Raw genomic sequence first — 14,422 nt, forward strand, 5'->3', positions numbered from 1 at the left:
AAACCTGACTCGCATGTGCTGTGTAAATCATCTTTGTCCACCTAATCTTAGGTACTTGTGCATTTCATTCTCTCAATTTTGGATCTAAAAGAGTTCAAGGAAGTGGCAAAGTTGAAGATTTTCATTGTGAGTGACCAGGAGACGCAGGATTAAAAATGAAAGACAAAGCTGGAGAGGCAAGGCTGCGGAGATTGGACAACAAATGTTGGACTTGGGCCTCCCAGTTTGGAAGAAAACCACAGAGATTCTGGATGGAAGGAAGAGAAGCTTGGTGCGACAGATGAGGAATGCTAGGGATAGGGTGAGATGGAGGCAGGTGACCCCTAAAGGGAGCAGCCTAAAGAAGATGACAAACTTTTTAGTAATATTTCAGTTTTATTTACATAAAATGTAAACATTCAACTGGTAACATGAATGTAAATGTAGTAAAAGGCATGTTTTGACTTGTATAAAACACAGAATGTAAACTCCTGGCAAACCTGCATGTGAATGCTGCAAAGGAAACATGATTAAAGAGATCCTTATAAATTTCAAACTAGTTCTTACAGGAATGTGCAGATCGCACTGAGTAGGGGGTAAAAAAAACAAACAAAACAAAAACAATCTTTGGAAATATGAATGTAATCTCAACTATTCGTTGTCTATAATAGGAAAAAAAAATCTTATCTTGTACATCGACTATTAGAGTTATGACAAAATACATTTATGCTATTTAAGCAGTGATTTTGGCTCAGACTGTTGCGCATGTTTAATACTTTAATAAATTTTAATCAACCTGGAAACGCTGTAAGAACCCCTGCAGTTGTTAAGAAATGCTGGCACTAAAGTCAAGCAATTTAACTGCGAATTCAGGAAAAATCCTTTGGAAAAAAACATAATACTTGATAAAGATGCTGGTCTTTTACCCTGTGTTGACTCCTCACTGTATCCTACAGCATTACAACACATCAAGTTGCTTTTTTGCCTACACTATTCACATTGTGTCACAAAAAATATAAAGTCGAAAAGGTATTTGTGTTTACATGATAATATGGTTGAGTGGTTTTGGTTTGAGAAGCTGTTGCAGAGCACCAAAATACTCAAGTTATTATAATGTAATTAATATATTATTACACAAAAAAGCAACTTCACATTGTAGTACCTCTTACTTAAATTACCTGACTGCTTATTAGGTAGGAAAGTACAGAACATCAAAACAATAATGGAAGTAATTAAATCAATGAAAAACTTTAATGTTAAGGACTCCTTGGAGAGCTGAGCTGAGCTAGATGGCGGTCGAAAGCCTAATTAGTCCCACTCGATTCCAAGAAGCTCGCAGCTGACGTCCCACAGTCTCCTCGCGGTCTCCGCACTTCTTCCCTGTGGGGCCACAAAGGCAGGGGTGCAGTCACTGAAATGAAAGGAGGAGGAGTGGTTATTACATAAGAACGTATGATGCTGTGAGTCATCACCCTGGATATAAGGATCTCTTTTAGCTTGTGTAATCATATAAGCATTATCTTTTTTTTTTTTTTTTTTTTTTTCCCCAAGAAGCTTTTTTTTAAGTCATAAGAAGTATCAGTTACTCAGATCCAAACATTGGATCCAGTGCTCAGTCTGCCTGCAAAGACACCGAACATCTTTATGTGCAAAGTTGTAAAAATAAAAGCAAAGAAGCACAACCAACGCAATGGTGCCTTACAGCAAGAAGGTAGTGGGTTCAAATCCACCAGACTGGGGCCTTCAGGGTTCAGTTAGGCTAATTGGTGACACTAAATTGCCTGTAGGTATGAATGTGAGTGGTTATCTGGCTTTCTGTATTAGCCCTGCAACAGCCTGGCAGGGGTATACCCCGACTCTTGCCTTATGACAGCCGGAATAGGCCCCCAACCCTGAATTGGGTAAGTGCAAGAGAAAGGAGGAATGGAAAGATGGAAGAAAAAAAAAAAAAAAACCCACAACTACACTCACTAGAGCTGAAACTGTGCTTCTTCTACTTTTTCTGGATTTGATTCGACAGGTTAGTTTCTCCATGTGCTGAAATTCTGTGTGACTTGTGAATTTTTTTTTCTTCAGGTGTCATCAGGTAGTGGATATTAGTGGTTAAGATTGCAAAGTCTCTACTACAAAAACAAATATTAAATCCAATCGGTACATGTGTCCTTATTTTTGATCAAAATTCAAAAAGTTTAAAAAAAAAAAAAGAAGTCAAGCTGCAAAGGGAAAAAAGAAAACCTTTAGGTTCACTAGAGTTTTGGCATTAGTTTACATAAAAAAAAACATTCAGCTGCTCATCAATGTTACAATTATAGCCGAAAACAATCTGACAAAACTAATAGCAGACAAGCATTTGTACTTCTCACATGTTCAGTGAACTTGCAAAGCAGGCTGGCAAAACTAACAGACGAATCAAGTAATTCTGGAATGTTCTTATAGAGGTAACACCTTCCATCAGATGTTTTGTGTGGCTGCTAAAAGTGAAACTGTGAAGATTACATTCTGGAGAATTGTTTAAGTTCACTGTTATTTCATCTTCATTTCATTCCACAGCACCCGAGTTGGTTTAAGGTACATGGTTTGACTTGACCATTTCTTCCCTTTTTAGCGTCCATGTATTGTTCTTTTATTTGCATGCTTGTTTTGTGTATCAGACGTCTTCCAAACTTCCCATCATAGACTACCCTGTAAAATTTGTTACAGTTTTGTAAAAATTGTTGCAAGACGTACAGGTTTCAAACCATTCTGCCATGTTAACCAGTTTAACAGCGTGGACAAGGTTCTGGTGTTGCTGTCTTTTTTTTACTCCGAACTTAACATTTTTGCATTTCTACATATTTTTTCTAAGGCAACAAAACAATTTATAACTGTTGTGGAATATCCGGGCGGACTTATGCAAACTTGAGTATCAGCTAATTTGTTAGGTACAGCTGTCCAATCACATAGCAGCAACTCAATGCATTTAAGGATGCAGACATGAAATAAAATTTAAACTGAACATCAGAATGAGGAAGAAAGGTGATTTAAGTCACTCTGAAAGTTTCTGGTTGATATTTCAGAAACCACTGGTGTCTACTGGGATTTTCTATCTCTGTAGTTTAAAGAAAATGGTCCAAAAACTAAAGAATATCCAGTGAGAAGCGGTTCACCGAGTGAAAGTGTCACAAACTAAGCTCAGAGGAGAACTGCCAAATTGCTCTGAGCTGATAGGAAGACAACAGTAACTCAAATCAAACTTATTACACCCAAGGTATGCAGAAGAGCACCTCTGAGCACAGAACATGCTGAACCTACAGCAGCAGAATATCATACCTGATACCACGCTATCAGCTAAGAACAGGAAACTGAGACTACAGTTTATACAGGCTAACCAAAATTGGACAATAGAAGATTGTTCCAATCTAATCTTGATTTCTGACGTGAGATTCAAAAGGTAGAGACAATATCTGGTATAAACAACATAAGACTATGGTTCCATTCTGCCTTATACCAACCAATAATGTGGTGTGGGGAATATTTTCTTGGCAGATTTTGGACTTCTTAGTACCAGCTGAGAGGTTAAATATCAAAGCCTACCTGAGTACTGCGGACCATGTCCATCCCTTTATGACTGACAGTATGTTCACTGCACTCTCACGTGAATATGGACCAAATGTTTCCAGCACCTTATTGAATCTATGCCATGAAAAATAAAGGCAGCTCTGAAGGCAAAAGGGGCTCCAACCTGGTATTACACACTGTCATCTTGGTGTATGCAGACCACCACACTAAGGATAAGTAGCAAAGGTCCTAAATATCCTCCACTTGTACACAGTGTTGGGTTTAAGTCAACCCTGCTGGTAAACAGAACCTGTTACTGAAAGCAACCACACAGACACCAGTGTACATTTTACTTGCAAGGGGAGCGTTGGAGAGCAGTGCTGCGATTCGCCTGTCTAAGCAACTCCAACTGATTCCTTCGCTACAGCCCTTTTTATTGTCAGCAAGCAATCATTCATGAACATGCAATTACAAATACGCGTGGCATTCTTAAGCAGGCATATGTGAACAACATCAGTGTCTGTATTCTGTGTGTGTGTGTGGGTGTGTGTAGGTGCATGCGTGTGTGTTTCCAGCCATACTATACATAGACATACGGCCTTTCAATGAACTTAAACTGAGTGCAGAAAAGCAGATGTAAGCGTCTTGCTAAACTATAAAAACAGGGACTTGCAATAGGCCATATCTCAAATGCACATTTAAAGGTGTGGCTCTCGCACTTTTAAGAAAACAACAGGACAGTCTGGTTTTTATGATGTCGAGACTGCTTCCTATCATCTCATGGTACACAAGTGCACACAGAATCTTATCAGACCCAATAAGGATATGATTTTTATCAGCATACAAATGATTATATGTTTCTAAGCACAAATGACAATATAAAAAACATCTCACTCTGTCCACACCACAATGACACACACTGTGTGTAAAACTAGTTACCCAGAAATGCTACTGTAGCCTTTTCCAGCTTCCTGCCTACGTTTTAGGATTTTCTAAGGTCCTTTGACAAAAGTTGTGATATAATATTCATCTAAAAGGTCCCAGCAGTGAAAAATAAATTTCCTTTAAGTGTAAAACCAGGCTGATAAATTAATAACAATGACAAAGTCTTTAATGGCAAAACCATGTTGGAGTCACTCGTGTAGATTAAGGTGTCAAATGCTCTGTGGTCAGGATGGAAAGTTTGGTAGCACGAACAAATTATAGGTTGGTGCTTATACAGATTTTTCACTTCCTTTGCCTTTCTTTGGTCCTACCTGAAGTGTTTCCCAGAGATAGAGTGCAGTTCCTCTGCAATGGCACAGTAGATGCTAGTCTGTGCTCCTTCCCGTGGAGTTTTCAGGAACACGGAGAAGACTGTGAACAATATCGTCATCAGAGTCGAATGTCTGGTCAGGTCAGAGTTTACCGTCCCCGGATGAACAGAGTTCACTGTGACATTAGTTCCTGTGAAAGAAATGCACCAACTTTTTGTCACAATTTTATCAGCTTAAATTTTAGGTAAAAACATTTCTTCTGTAAATTTTCATGGTGGCTTTAGCGACATGCTTCCATTTCAAAAGCGTGTTTATGAAAGACTGTGTTGTCACATTTAATAGTTGAGTCTTCCATTTAAGAAGCCTCAGAACACCTCGTGATCACCCTTGGCACAAATGCTTGTCATTCCTTTCTCGGATATGAATGTCACATAGTTTCTCCCACACTTTGTGTTGCTGGTTACAATGTTTTGTATTTGTGTACCTTTGAGTCTGGAAGCCAGCTCTCTGGTGAACAGTACGTTTGCCAGTTTGCTCTGGCAGTATGCTAATCCGCTGTTGTAGCTGCCCTGGCTGTGAAGGTCATGGAAGCGGATCCAGCCAAAGTTGTGTGCCAGAGAGGAGACCACCACAATCCGAGCCGGAGCGCTGCGCTTTAAAAGCCCGATTAGAAGGGATGTCAACAGGAAGTGGCCTGCAACATGTAAGAATCATCCTTTCAGTGTATTTTATTTTGGAAATAACCGTCCCCACATTGGAGACGAATTGATTTAATTGCAACGATTCACTGATTCCAACAGGTTCGATAAAAGCCCTACCCAAATGATTGACTCCGATATGCATCTCAAAGCCATCGACAGTTTTCGTGTAGGGGCACATCATCACCCCAGCGTTGTTTAAAAGGATATGTAGCTGGTTGACTTCTGAACAAGAAGAGAGCATCACACAAAAAAAAACCTATTTAATAACCACACACTTGGGCTCTGTAGATGTGAGTATTAAAACGCTAACCTGTGCTCACCTCTTAGGAATTTCTGTGCGAAGGCTCGTATAGAGCACGTATCTGCCAAATCGAGCTCCCGGACCTCCACTCGTGCTTCGGGGTAACTGGCTCGTATACTGGCCGCAGCCTCCTCACCCTTTTCCACATCTCGACACGCCATGATTACCCGAGCTCCTACCAGGTGACAAAGAAGCAGCAACTAAACTATTAACAAAGAGATGAAGCCAAATAGAGGTTTGGTGTGTGGTTTGGAAGAATCAGATTTAATCCCTAGGGAAATTATGTAGCTGACCTGTTAGTCAGTGATGTAGAAAAGCATTTTCACTGATGACTCAAAAAACTTTTTAGAGAATGCAATTTATTTTTAAAGGCCAAGTAATTACTAAGTCCCACACGCAGGAAATATTTGAGACTGTTGAAAGATTTAATCTGTTACAATGTCATCCACTAAAAAGCATTAAAGAGTGACTTAATGCTGTAAGGTACAAAGAAAAAGCATTTTCCCCTTCCTGATTCCTCAGATTTTTTCTGCACATTTGTCATGCTTAAATATAATAAAAAAGCTTTTAAATGATTATATAATTTATTAATGGGGGGAAAAGCAATCTAAACTGACCTGGCTGGAAGTGAAAAAAATAATTTTTCAATTCAGAACTAAAGAAGCCTCTTCACAAACTTTAAAGAAATCCAGTTGCCTTCTATCTCAAATTCTTAAGATTTTAATGGCATGTGAGTCATCATCAGCGACAAACCCAGTCCTAATCCTGTGCTTTCAGAATATTTAAGTGTTGTTTAACATTTTGTTAACGCCCCTGAGTATTTGGACTGAGGTGAGAAAAAATGAATCATTCTAACTGACATGCATCAATCCCTTTCACTCGCACCTAATACATGAAGTTAGGGTTCAAGCTGTTGGAGGTCATGACCAACTCATAGGATTGAATTGTTTGTTTGTTTTTTCTTAATTAAACTAAAATAAAACTTTATACCCGTTCCAAACCCAGACTGATGGTATATTGACCATATTATAATCATACAACAAGTCAAGTATTTATGTGACTACATTTAAAGCGAGGTTTTCCTTGAGACCACAACAGCTAATTGTGTCACACCATGGTCCATTTTATTATGAATATTTTAAATGGGGCAAGGACGCTGATTTCAGTCTTATTGCTTTAAGAGACTGCTAATTTCTCTCAGCAGCAGGTTATGGGTTTAAAGAGGCACCTCGAATTGCCAGATCCAGGGCAGTCTCCTTCCCAATTCCTGTGTTGGCTCCAGTGATGAGGACCGTCTTCCCATCAAGACGAGTTGTGGACTTGCACACTCTTCCTGCTGCATATTTTCTGCACACACACACACAAACAAGGCTGATTTATACCACACAAATTCTACATCATCAAATGCAGCAGACAGCTCCATTTAAATGACTAACAGCTCCTTCTGCAGTCTCTAAATGCTATGCCCCCGTTAAAGCTGGCATTGTGGTGAAACCGGGTTAATTATTCACACAAAAACTTGCATAGTGAAGTGTGCAAGTGGTGCGAAACACACGCCAGTGAGCAGGGCCGCCACATAACCAATAGCTCTCTCGGAGTGTTGTATGCATATATAACTCCTCCCACGCTCCGGCTGCTGATAGGCCCGAGCAGCTCAGACGGAAGACACCCGGTTCATCTGTGCAAGAAAAAAAAACACCCTCCCACAGCTCAATTTTTCTATTTCATTGATCAGCAGCCTCGTGTGAAATCACCGTTAGCGTAAAGCATTCACAATTAACGATCATGTGGCTTCATTAATCAAACTGATCCTCATCGCAATAACTACACCACACCACCTAAATGTCTTGTTAACCAAGTAATAACCTGCCCTGACATCCAGTGTTAAACTCTGCGTTTAAATTCTAATGACTGAGCGCGTGAAGTGGGCGCTTACCTTATTTGTGGCGCAAATAAAATCACCAGCAGCGTCACCACTCCGAGGCCCGCGATAATTAATAAAAGGAACATCATGCTATGGATCTGCGCTCCTCTGCCTCTTCCAGCAGGATGCTACCGAAGTGTAGGCGGAACAGCTGATGTCAAAGCAGGAATGGGGGTGCGAGCTGCAAACGGGTGGGGTGAAGGTTGAACCACGCGCAGGATCATGGGATTGTAGTTCGATGCGTGACAAGATGGCTACTGCTTAACAGGGTCCACTGAGTTTGCAGCTAGGGGCAGTGATTTTAAAGTGAAATGTCATAAAAGTAAATTAAGCTCATTTAGTTAATAAATTATTAACAACAAAAAGACAAAGACGGAGTCACTTGTTTCAAATGTTTCTAATTTTTTTGTTAAATGTAATTCATCTGCCCCCTCTTAAGCACGCACAGAAAGTCAATTTAATGATTTTTTTAGCCATTTGATAGCAGTAAAAATCCCCTAAATGTCATTTTAAACTAGAAACTTAATTCATTTTGCTAAAATAAAGAAAAATCGAGGCTGCTGTGGGTCAAATTAATAATAATGGATTGGATTTATATAGCGCTTTTCAAGGCACCCAAAGCGCTTTACAATACCATTCACTCTCACATTCACACACCGGTGGAGGCCACAGATACTGGGGCAGACTGACAGAAGCGAGGCTGCCATATCGCGCCATCGGCCCAACACTGGTAGGCGGTAGGGTAAAGTACCTTGCCCAAGGACACAACGACCAGGACAGAAAGCCCGGGGAGCGACCTTCCGGTTACAGATGCGGTTGCCAACCCCCTGAGCCACGGTAGCCCGATTAGACCCTCATCTATTCAAATTGGTTTTAGATGCACCACTCTGGTCAAATCAAGGAAAATTGTGGTTTTATGTAACTGTAGATGCCATATTTGTGTATTTTTTTTTTGTGGGAAAGTGGTGATGGACTTCAAAGGGGACAGTTCTCGCACATTGTTGCAAGAACTGTCTATTTTTCTGCAGAGACAGCAATCTGCTGGTCTTTTAAACAATTAAATAGTAAAAGTGAAAGTGATCAAAGCGAATGCACCAAGGTAATATAAGATAAGTTAGGATAAGAGATAAAATAACTCTTTATTGTCATTGCACAGTCCTAGTGCAATAGTACAAGGAATTTGGAAACTGTCCCTCCTCGATACTAAACACAACAAAACACAGGTCAAGGTCAAGTTTATTTATATAATGAACCTCTGAAGTGCCTTTTTGTGTGCCATGGTGCAGTTGGAGAACCATACAGAGATACAGTATGTCAGCACACTTTCAATGTAGCAACAGTGGAAGACAATCAGCAGTTCCCCCTTCAGGTCCAATTTTCTGAGGATTCTTAGAAAATGGACACACGGTTGGGCTTTCTTTTCAACCGCCGAGGTTTTTGAGCTTCATTGGGAGTCTGTGTCTATGTGCACACCTAGGAACTTGAAACTGTGTGTTTTAAAGGTATCCTGGCCTCCTCCTAAAGAATTGGGTTTCAGGTTAACAAGTGATTCTAAACTGGTTATGTGAGATACCACTTGAAGTGTGTAGTGTTATTCTTACCTAACTGAGATTAAAACGCAAATCAACACAGGGGTTGGTGGGGTCATAAGACTGTAAAGGCACCTATAGGCTGCCATTTCAGCAAATGTGGGGAACAACTGTTCTGTGGTCATTCTTTTTTCCTCCTGCCTCGCAGACCTCGCAGGACTGTCTCCAAACCATTCCCCATAGCGAGTGCCTCTACCATCTTGTAAACCTTTATGAGGATGTTTTTATGACATAGTAGTGAGGGCAGTGTTAAACAGTTGTATTTGTTATACACGAATATATATATAATAAATCCCGAGTTTCATAATGTGCCATTTTAACTTTCAATAAGATACATTTGAATTATTTTGACAGTGATGTTTTGATGGCTTAGGTAAGAACAAAACAAAACAATAAACCCGAAATAATACTCCCCCTGTTCTCTGAAACATTAATCAATGATTAATCACCCATTTATTTAGCTAGACAGGCTATTTATACATTCAAAATAGATCTGTACTTTAAAATTTGTTATAGACGCTTACTATGAGGAAATTTCTCCATCTTCAACAAGGGGAACTCTGAATCCATGTAGTTTCATTAACAGAATAAACACAAACATTTCCCAAGTAGCTCGGTTTAAAAACTACATTTCCCAGAAAGCCCTATTAACGTTGTCTCTGTAGCGCCGGAATGAAATAATCATTAAATAATTATCCAGGTTATTTTAAAACACGCTTTTCACAACATTTCACTATTTTGTTTTAAATTCCTACATAATTGTGTTTTTTAAAATATTTTTTCAATTTCATATCTAGTAAAAATAATTGCATTTTAGTACGTTTGCGTTTTGTTCCGGCGTTACGACGGTCAGTCGAAAGCCATCCGGAAGAATCCCGAGAATCTGATTATCGTCATAGCAAAACTAGATACCTAAACTTGTGATTATAAAAAGTGTTGTATTTTACAATAAAAGACAAAAATAATTTCACAAGAAAGGACATTTAAACGACACGCAAAATGTCGTCGGAGGAATTCGAGAAGTTGCACGAAATGTACCGATCGTTGTACGAGGAGCTGAAGCTGATGCCAGATAAGGCTCAGAAATCTCACGGAGGTAAATACTTGCTCATAAAGCCGAGATGAAAAATAACTACGCCTTAGAATATAAGTTATGTGCTTTTTAAGTAACACTTGTACTGTCACTCCTGCAGAGGAGAGGAAGAGGCTGGTGAGGACCTTCGATGAGAGAAATGGGGAAGCTGAAGAAGTGGTGAGCTGTTTTATCTTTTTCCCCATTACAGCTAGCTAAAGTTCACTTGACTACTAGCTATGACATTTTCATGTGAATACACTTAAATTGAGCTTGAAATGAACTTTTTAAGAAATTTTCCACCAGGGAAATAGTGAATTATCAAAATAATACACGCGTTTGTTGTGCAAATAACACTTGTTCAATACAAAATGGAAACATAGAGTACGTTTTACCCCCCAAAAGGAATTTTTCGCTTGTCCAGTCTTTCTGGTAACCACAGTGCATTTCAAGTAAAACAGTGAAGTTAAAAAAAACCCAACTTTTATTCTTTTCATTTTGTTGACACAAACCTTTTATAATTGTTATTCCATCTTTTAACATCAACATATTTTAAGTAGTTATTTAAGAATTATGCACTGCAAATTATGTCCCACAACATATGTGCAAACCTGTTACCAATACCTGTTTAACCTGGAAAAGGACGGGACAATGAGTGACATGACAATGATGATTGTTTCATGATTGAGTCTTGTGCTAGCACCAGCGTTGGATATTTACTTATACATATTTTGTTTTTTCCCTCCAAGATTCTGACCTTGTTACCTATATTATTAAAATCTGAGTGGTGTTTCTAATATGTTGGCCATCACGTGTTATCACGAATAAAACCGAAATAGAAGAACCTCTAATTAAATTTAGTTTACAGCTCTCTTTAATATTCTAAGAATGCCCCATTTTTAACTGTGCATGAATTCAAATGGCACTGAAATGTTCTGGCTTACGAAGGTTAAGCCTAAACTAGTAAATAAATTGATAATATATGCTTGTTTCTATAGAGTAAGATCCTTTTTTGTCTTTTTCTCAAACAATAACATTTTCTTGTCTTTCTCCAGTTACAAGGAATGGAAGAGGAGCTGCGCGTTGCCCCTCCGTCCTATCGAAATTCAATGAGCACAAAACTGCGTATGTACCGGCGAGACCTCGGCAAGCTTCAGAGGGACATGAAAAACTCAGCACCTGGCTTTGGCTCCTCGTACAACACAGTGCCAGGAAATCATGGCATCTACTCTTCACAAAATCAGCACAGTGTGAGTTAGGGGCTTTGGGGTGCTTGGGTTTGCTGTTTCAGACGTGTGACAGGCCCTGTCACGCGTCTGTTTCGTTGCACAAAACATTATTTTATGATGCTGCTGTTATGTCAAACTGCATTTCTAGGGTAAGATTTTTTCTGGGTGTGTGTTTTTTTTCTTCCTCTTTTTGCTGAAGAATATCAGTGCGCTGTAACATAAGAAAAAATGCAAATAGGAGACACACAAATCAAGAAAACATCTTCATCAATTTGAAACGAAATCCTCTGAACTTATTAGGGCTTATTTTTCAGCAGCACTTACAGATCCGGACTGTATCAGACTGAGAAAAATGTCAACCCTGGTTCCTAGTGATCGTTGTGGATGTCTATGTAAGTGTATTTCCAGAATAAATCTGCTTAAACTTGGTTTCATTTGTCCCTTTTCCCCATCTTTGCAGACACACCTGCAGTCCCAGAGAGCATTGCTTCTTCAAGGTACGGATGCTCTAAATAACGCCAGCCAGAGTATTGAGCGCAGCCAGCGCATCGCTGCTGAGACGGAGCAAATTGGCACAGATATCATCGAGGAGTTGGGAGAACAAAGGGAACAGCTGGATCGAACCAGAAACAGAGTGAGCTGAGAATCATTATTACGCTTGTATTCTTGTACTGTGCTGTGCAAAAGTCTTTAGCCACCTGTGATGTCTATTTGTCACTGACCTATGAATCGTTTAAGCTTAAAAAGGTACCTAAATCAAATGATGAACCAGTGTTGATGTGTCTACACGTGACAACTTATCACAAAAACACATTATTAGTTTCTAATTTTTTAGTTAAATATGGAAAAATGCCAAATATAACACAGTTCAACAGGCATAAAATAGTATTTTTGCACTAAAAATGTGATTTCCAAAGAGCTACTAGCTGTCAGCTTGACATATCTCACTATCCTGTGCAGTCCTTAAAAATTTTAATGTAACTAAAACTTTAAATATTAACTTCCAAGCTCATTAGCATTTTAAAAACTCTGTTTTTACCTTATGTGCTGTATTTTCATGCATGTTTGCACGTTTTAATAAATCGATGCATATATTTCTTTCCTTCCTACCAAACTATAAAGAAACGAATAGTGGCTCAAGACTTTGGCACAGGACTGTATGATGACGATATGATCTGAGATTAGTAGGTTTGTTAAAACTCTTCTGTTTTGTTGTTTTTGTAGCTTGCGAATACTGGAGAGAACCTGAGTCGTAGTAGAAAAATTCTTCGTGCCATGTCAAGGCGGTAAGTGCACCCTACAAGACGTCTTACACCACAGTAGTTCCTTATTTTTTTTTGTGTGCGTCTCATGATCCTGATGATTGGGGTCTCTTTTAAATGTTCTTGGAACATTTGAGCACAGTGTAAGCATCTTATTGTTGCTTCTTTTCTGTCTTACAGGCTGGTGACAAACAAGTTGCTACTGGGCATCATCATTTTAATGGAACTGGCCATTCTGGGTGCTGTGATTTACCTGAAGTTTTTCCGAAAATGAGCAGACTTACGTTTAAGTTGTGGATCCAGAGCAAACTCAGACTCTATCTGTCTCTACTGACTATCCAGTAGCAATAATAACACTGTCCTGCTGTTTTCAGCTATCTGTGTCTGTGATGGCAATGAAGGCCTGAACTCTGACAGGGATTCTGTCCATTATTTGATGTGAATGGCAATTTGCCAACTTGCTAATGGACCAAACCTACAGAAGGTCTTTGAACTTAGATTTGCACTGTCCCTTGATGCCATTGATGTCCTGCAGGATGATGATCTGGACTTGTCTGCTGGCTGTTACAGATCCCATGGATGATTCTTTGTAGCATCTTAGCTGAGTCAGAAAACAAGCTAATTGAGCCCACATGTCTCTCTGGGTGAAAGCACTTGTGAAATGTGACTGAAAGTTCTAGAAAGCTATAAGTCTCAGATTGGGTTACAAAACTGCTCAAATTCAACTGCTGATGTATGAATATCTTTTACAATATGATGAAAAAGCACCTAACAAAATACTTTCTTTTTTGTGTTTAAGTGGTTGTGTACTTAAAAAAAAGACTTAAGTTTTAAATGAGATATATCAGTGAAATAAATTAATGCAATGTCTTAATACAGTTCATGCAAAATTACTGTACGATTCAAAAATCACTGTTATAAATAGGTTTTTGGTTTCCGATTTGATGTCTTTCGCAACATTAAAGTTGATCTTTAACCTCAGTTTGCATCTGATATTTTTAAGGAAGGAAGCCAAACAGTTAAGGAAAATACTCTGTGGAAGCCCTGATCAGGTAATAAAGGGTAAACAGCACCTGTTACCATAAAGTTGATTCTCAAATAACTGACCATATAGTGATTTCCAGTGGTGTTAAGGGAAACGGTACACCTGCTGCAATGTTTTTCTATTCCATCATGCCCACCTGGTGTGTTCTAGAGTATACAAACAAGTTTGGTGACCTGGTTATGTATGACAGGGACATTGTAGAAAGAAGGAAATATAATTTTAATGTGTTAAAATATTACCTTCGAATTTCTTTAAATCCTTTCCATCTTCTTAAGCACAAAGGGAACATTCTAGGGTTTTATAACCCTAATTTAAAATAAATCTCTTTCAATAAAAAGCCAGGACGCTGTATAAAATACAAATGCAAACAGAATGCAGTGATTTAGTTAAAAAATAATACTCCGATAACTTTTCCATTTTTTTCCATGCTCACATGTTCAACAACGAAATATGGCAAATATTTTCAGTGTGACATGTTTGGATTGCAGGCTGGCTGGTTTAGCACTTTCGAGTAGGTACGGATACAT

At 38.9% G+C, this 14,422-nt stretch overlaps 2 protein-coding genes across 2 annotated transcripts; one reads left to right on the forward strand and one right to left on the reverse strand.

The window, feature by feature from the left end:
* Nucleotides 1-442: 442 nt before the first annotated feature.
* On the reverse strand, nt 443-8,054 carry rdh12 (retinol dehydrogenase 12). Its single transcript, XM_040041944.1, has 7 exons — nt 7,711-8,054; nt 7,003-7,121; nt 5,794-5,949; nt 5,591-5,695; nt 5,257-5,466; nt 4,773-4,962; nt 443-1,390 (listed from the first exon to the last, which is right to left on the reverse strand). Exons 1-7 carry the CDS (start codon nt 7,785-7,787, stop codon nt 1,288-1,290), a joined length of 960 nt encoding a protein of 319 aa, XP_039897878.1. The 5' UTR covers nt 7,788-8,054; the 3' UTR covers nt 443-1,287.
* A 2,076-nt stretch (nt 8,055-10,130) lies between these two features.
* vti1b (vesicle transport through interaction with t-SNAREs 1B) lies at nt 10,131-13,831 on the forward strand. The gene is made up of 6 exons (XM_040042222.1): nt 10,131-10,383; nt 10,481-10,539; nt 11,415-11,609; nt 12,049-12,222; nt 12,813-12,874; nt 13,031-13,831. Exons 1-6 carry the CDS (start codon nt 10,287-10,289, stop codon nt 13,122-13,124), a joined length of 681 nt encoding a protein of 226 aa, XP_039898156.1. The 5' UTR covers nt 10,131-10,286; the 3' UTR covers nt 13,125-13,831.
* Nucleotides 13,832-14,422: the final 591 nt, after the last annotated feature.

The sequence above is a fragment of the Simochromis diagramma genome, unplaced genomic scaffold, assembly GCF_900408965.1.
Source record: "Simochromis diagramma unplaced genomic scaffold, fSimDia1.1 OVJJ01000304.1, whole genome shotgun sequence".
Taxonomy (NCBI): domain Eukaryota; kingdom Metazoa; phylum Chordata; class Actinopteri; order Cichliformes; family Cichlidae; genus Simochromis; species Simochromis diagramma.